Raw genomic sequence first — 6,000 nt, 5'->3', positions numbered from 1 at the left:
TGGTAAACCGGCCTGGCGGCGGGCCGGTGATCGGTGGTTGTGCCGGTTATTTGTGGTTATTGTGCCGGTTGTGTGTGAATTCTCGGCCCAGGTGTGAGCTTTGAACGGCCTCTTGCGCCCAATGAATGACCCCTGACCCCGCTCCCCCTGCGGGGGGGGGCCTATCAGCGCGCACCGCCTCTCTCCTCTCAACCAATCAACGGACCCGGGCCGGATCCGACCAATCGCCGGCCGGCGAAGCCTCAGCGCCAAACCACCCAGCCCATCAGCGGCCGGACCGGTCCGCCAATGGGAGACGAGGAGCTGGTGGAAGGAGCCAATCGGAGGGAGTGTTACGTCACCTCCCCCCTCGCCGCCTGGCTGAGCCAATGGGAGGGGCCGACGCTGCGGGCGAAGGGTCGGGGCCTGCGAGCCAATGGCGGCGCCGCTTGCGGGCGGGTGCTGGTGTGGCTCGGTGGCGGAGCGGACGGCAGCTTTTGTCTCGATGGCGGCGGCGGTTTTGCCGCGGAGGCGGGCCTTGGCCCTGGGCCTGGCCCGGGCCGCCATCTCCTGCTGAGCCCGACCGAACGACCGACTGCCTTTGTGAGGGGGATTCTGCTCCGTGTCCGATGGCGCTGCGATGGGGCGGCGGCGAGCGGCTCCCGCCGGCGGGGAGCGGAGGAGGAGGAGACGGCGGCGTCGTCAATCTGCTGTCGGACGAAGAGGGCGAGGAAGGCGGCGCGCCCGAGCTCCAGGCCCCGGCTCCCGCCCAGGCGACACGGTCGCGCCGACTACGGCTGCAGCAGCCGCCCGCCTTGGAGGCCTTGCTGCACGGGGTGGGAGCGGCGGGCGAGGCCCTGCTGGAGGAGCAGAGGGACCGGGACCGCGGCATCGTCCGATTCGAGAACCAGAAGCTGTTCAGTGAGGTGAGGCGAGGCGAGGCCCGGGGGAGGCGGCTGTGCGGAGCAGGCCTGAAAGTCCGAGCGAGGGAGGAACGTTCGACCCTTCATCCCATCGCCTTATATTAGGAGGCGGGAACCTCCCCTGTAAATAGAGGGAGGAACAAGGTGCTGGGAATGTCCAGGTCCCCGGGGGAGGGGGAGGAAAACAGGGTCACCCTGGAGCTGGGAAAGAGAATGAGCCTGTCCTCACCCCTCACCCTCTCACTCCCCCTCTCACTCCCTCACCCCCCCCCTCACCCTCACCCCTCCCTCATCCCTCACCCCTCCCTCATCCCTCACCCCCCCCTCATCCCTCACCCCCCCCCTCACCCTCACCCTCCCCCTCACCCTCCCCCCCCCCTCACCCTCACCCTCTCCCTCCCCCCCCCCCCTCACCCTCCCCCTCTCACTCCCTCTCTCACTCCCTCCCCCCCCCCCCCCCCTTCACCCTCACCCCCCCCCCCCCCCCCCCGGGCAGCCCCGGCACTTTGTTCTCCCTCTTTATTTATGTGCAGGTGGTCTGTTTCGATCCCAGTAATTCTCTCCTAGTTGTGCTCACGGGTCTGCAGTTCAAATGTTATTGGGCAGGAAAGGAAAACTGGAAATAAAGATCAACAGGTTGGAAATACACACAGGTCCCTGGGAGGAGGGCTACAGCTGAGCCGAGGGTGACACCTTATTGAGACTTGCATTCCCCCCCCCCCCAATAGAAAGGGCACTTGGAAGGGATGGTGATATTTGGCTGCCCCTTGTCGTAGGGTGGGCTAGGCCCTGTGTTGAAAGCGACACGATCTGTGTGTCGGTGTAGAGTTGCTTCTCCACTCTCAAAAAGGTGATTGTTAGAGGAAGAGACTTGGCTCTGCTCAGGACCAGCAAGCACTCTGACAACTTTTATTTGAAGTTTGGTCTCCACACATGGTAGGAATTTGCAGGTGCTGCGATGGTGGTGATCTGCAATCATGTTTTAGTGTGAAAATTTTATCCACCGCCATTGGCGTTTAATGAAATCCTAGTCAGGTAGGATGTTTATTTTACACGTACAGAAAAAAAAATCTCCTTTGAGTAAAGGTTTAAAGAAAAATTCTGTCAATCTGAAAGAAATACAGCAGATGCTGGTCTGTCGGCATCAGAAAAGATCAATTAATATTTCCAGTCGGCACCCTTCACTAGAACTCCTTTAATCCTTAGTACTGATGAATCATAGAAAGTTACAGCACAGGAGGAGGCCATTCAGCCCATCGTATCCGCGCTGGCCGAAAAAGAGCTATCCAGCTTAATCCCACTTTCCAGCACTTGGTCTGTAGCCCTGTAGGTTACGGCACTTCAGGTGCACATCCCAAGTACTGTTTAAATGAGTTGAGTGTTTCTGCCTCTACCACCCTTTCAGGCAGTGAGTTCCAGACCCCCACCACACTCTGGGTGAAAAAATTTCTCCTCAGCTTCCGTCTAATCCTTCTACCAATCACTTTAAATCTATGCCCCCGGTCACTGACCTCTCTGCTAAGGGAAATAGGTCCTCCCTATCTACCCTGCCTAGTCCCGGTATAATTTTATACACCTCAATTAAATCTCCCCTCAGCCTCCTTTGTTCCAAAGAAAACAACCCCAGCCTATCCAATCTTTTCTTATGGCTAAAATTCTCCAGCCCTGGCAATATCCTCGTAAATCCCCTCTGTACCCTCTCTAGTGCAATCACATCTTTCCTGTAATGTGTTGACCAGAACTGTACGTAGTCCTCAAGCTGTGGCCTAACTAGTGTTTTATACAGTTCCAGCATACCCTCCCTACTCTTGTATTCTGTGCCTCGGCTAATAAAGGAAAGTATCCCGTATGCCTTTTTAACCACCTTATCTACCTGTCCTGCTACTTTCAGGGATCTGTGGACATGCACTCCAAGGTCCCTCTCTTCCTCTACGCCTCTCAGTATCCTCCCATTTATTGTGTATTCCCTTGCCTTGTTTGCCCTCTCCAAATGCATTTGCCACTTTTCTGCCCACCTGACCAGTCCTTTGATATCTTCCTGCAGTCTACAGCTTTCCTCCTCACTATCAACCATATAGCCAATTTTTGTATCATCTGCAAACTTCTTGATCACGCCCCCCCCACATTCAAGTCCAACTCATTAATATATACCACAAAAAGCAAGGCACCTAGTACTGATCCCCGCGGAACCCCACTGGAAACAGCCCTCCAGTCATAATAACCCCCGTCGACCATTACCCTTTGCTGAGCCAATTTTGGATCGAACTTGCCGCTTTCCCTTGGATCCCATGGGCTTTTACTTTTTTGACCAGTCTGCCATGTGGGACCTTGTCATAGGCCTTGCCAAAATCCATGTAGACAACATCAAATGCATTAACCTCATCGACCCTCCTTGTTACCGCCTCAGAAAATTCAATCAAGTTAGTGAGACATGACCTTCCCTTAACAAATCTATGCTGACTGTCCATGATTAACCCATGCCTTTCTAAATGACGATTTATGCTGTCCCTCAGAATCAATTCCAATAATTTGCCCACCACTGAGGTTAGACTGACTGACCTATAATTACTCAGTCTATCCCTTTTTTAAACAACAGTACAACTTTTGCAGTCCTCCAATCCTCCGGCACCACGCCTGTAGCCAGGGAGGATTGTGAAATAATGGTCAAAGCCTCCACTATTTCCTCCCTTGCTTTTCTTAGCATGGTATACATGAAGGCTGTCCCCCTGAAACATTTACCTGTCCTTTCAGAAGCTGGTGTACTTGCTGTGTTTTTGAAGTATATTCTGTTTTTATTATTTTTGAGTTGAGTGGTTGTGTGGAGCCTTGTGCTGTTGTGCATTTTCACAGGCCTTTAACGTGGGGGGGAGGGATTGTATTTTTGAACAGGCTGTTCCAGTATCTAAAGCTACCTCAAACTGTGATTGCATTCCCTTTAATCGGCCAACTCAATAAAATAATGATACAGTGTAAGCAATTGTTTGGCTGGTTTACGGAGGAAGATTTAACAAATGTATTTTGTTACATGAAGCTTGAAATGGCAAACAGAAAGTAACCACAGTTTTGCAACTGCCCAAGTGTATTTTTGTTGCAGAAATTGCTCAATTCTTGCATTACTGTAGCGAGTTTCTATCATTTGTGTAGCGTTGGGTGTGCCAAGTCTGATGAACTGAGTGTGATTTTTTGTCATGCTGACTAATGTATTTTGCACCCTCCATTTTGAACATCTGTGCATGACATTAGCTCCCCAAGGGCTGCAGGAAGACAGTATGGTGCACCTGCAGCCTCCCAGGGTCGAGGCCTGTGGCCAAGTTGCTTGACAATGTTTTAGTTTGGGAATAGTGGCAGGGGGAGATATGGAGCCTTCCATCAGACTTGGGAGGTGGAAAAGTTAGTAGGTCAAATGGAACAGATTAAACAATTGGTCAAATGTCAGAATTCTACATGGTGTGTATTTAGCCAAGTGGAATTGTGAACTTGTCACAAATGTTAGACCAGAACTTGTTCAGGCCAGAGGGGGAATTGTGGAATGTATGGTAATGAGTGGCTTTTTAAAAAAAATTTAAAACAGTGACATCCACGAGAAACTGGATTAGGATATCCTTTCAGCTCTGTGACCTGGGTCTCCATCCAGCCCACACTGATGCACTGAACCTCTTTTCTCTAGTGGGTATAGATCCACAGTACAAGATGATCCACAGTGGGCTGCTCAGAAAGGTAACGAGTCTGGCTGCTGTGGGAAATGGAAATACAACATTAATGCTCCTGGGGCTAAGCCTTGTTGATTGGACGGATTGGCAGGTGTCTTAACCCCGCATCTTATCTGGACGTTCAGCTTTTACCAGGGACCCAAAGTGGAAATGTGTTCCCTCAGCATTGCATGCAAAAAAAAAATACAATGTCGCCTTTTTTTGAGACGTTAAATAAATTGACTATCTTTTTTCATTTTATGTTTGTATAGAATACGGTGGAGCCCCTCAATGCCCCTCAATGCCCCGTCTATACATTAGGCTGCCAGTAATGGTGTCAGCCTTGGCTTAGTGAGTAGCATTCTCGCCTCAGAGTCAGAAGCTGGTGAGTTCAAGTCCCACTCCAGAGACTTAAGCACACAATCTAGGCTGTCACTTCAGTGCGACACTGAGATGTTAGACTGAGGCCCGAGAGGGCAGACATATTTACCCTTCAACCAGCATCGCTAAAAACAGATCTGTTGGTCATTTATCTGTTTGTGGGACCTTGCTGTGCACAAATTGGCTGCCACTTTTCCTACAGCATCAAAAAAAAGACCATTGGCCATGAAATATCGGGACATCCTGAGGTTGTGAAAAGTGCTGCATAAATGCAAGCTCTTCTTTCTAATGCTTGTTCTTGGGAGAGCTGAACACCAGCGAGGGGAGATATTCAGGTAAACTCTCCATGACTTCCTAAGGGAGCCATGTGATGATGAGTCTCTGAGCATGTTTAAAATACCCCCCTTTCCAAACATTTGTCGAAATTTCTTCAAATACAGGACTATGCAGGATCAGAAACGTCTATCTCCATCAGTCGAACGTGTCTCCAAGGCCCAAGACTTTGAACTGACCGGCTACTTCTCAATAGTCGTCTGTCAAAGATCTATCAATGCGATCCTTTTCCAGAGTTTCAAAATGCAAATTTTGTGGAAGCAAGTTCATTGCACAAAAGTTAAATCCATATTTTAAAGTTCTGAATTGCAATCAAGGCACTTGATTTGTGACCATCTGTTCACTGAAAATCTGGTATCTTGTGAAGCTCTGCATTGTGTGTTACTTTTTTAGAAACTGAAAGTTTATGATGAAGGACCGCAGAACAAAGATGAAGTGAAACTGCGTCTTCTCATTTGTAGCATAAGCCATGAGGATATAACCACTGTACTTAAGGTGACTTCATGGAAGCTACTATCTAAATAAAGAAAAGGAAGAGTTGCATTTATATAGTGCCTTTCACGACCTCAGGACGTCCTATAGCGTTTTACAGCCAATGAAGTACTTTTGAAGTGTAGTCATAAGAAATAGGAGCAGGAGTAGGCCAATCGGCCCCTGGAGCCTGCTCCGCCATTCAATAAGATCATGGCTGATCT

At 50.1% G+C, this 6,000-nt stretch overlaps 1 protein-coding gene across 2 annotated transcripts in view; it reads left to right on the top strand.

The window, feature by feature from the left end:
• The first annotated feature begins 380 nt into the window (after positions 1–380).
• LOC137305042 (death domain-associated protein 6-like) overlaps positions 381–6,000 on the top strand; it is a 55,153-nt gene continuing 49,533 nt past the window's right edge. For both annotated transcript variants that reach the window (XM_067973809.1, XM_067973808.1), the window contains exon 1: positions 381–905. In XM_067973809.1, coding sequence (XP_067829910.1) covers positions 609–905 — 297 coding nt within the window. In that variant the 5' untranslated portion in view covers positions 381–608. The remainder of the gene's footprint in view (positions 906–6,000) is intronic.

Source organism: Heptranchias perlo, chromosome 39 (assembly GCF_035084215.1).
Source record: "Heptranchias perlo isolate sHepPer1 chromosome 39, sHepPer1.hap1, whole genome shotgun sequence".
NCBI classification, from domain to species: Eukaryota; Metazoa; Chordata; class Chondrichthyes; order Hexanchiformes; family Hexanchidae; genus Heptranchias; species Heptranchias perlo.
The sequence above is the reverse complement of the archived record's forward strand: the minus strand, read 5'-3'. Positions and strand labels throughout refer to the sequence as shown.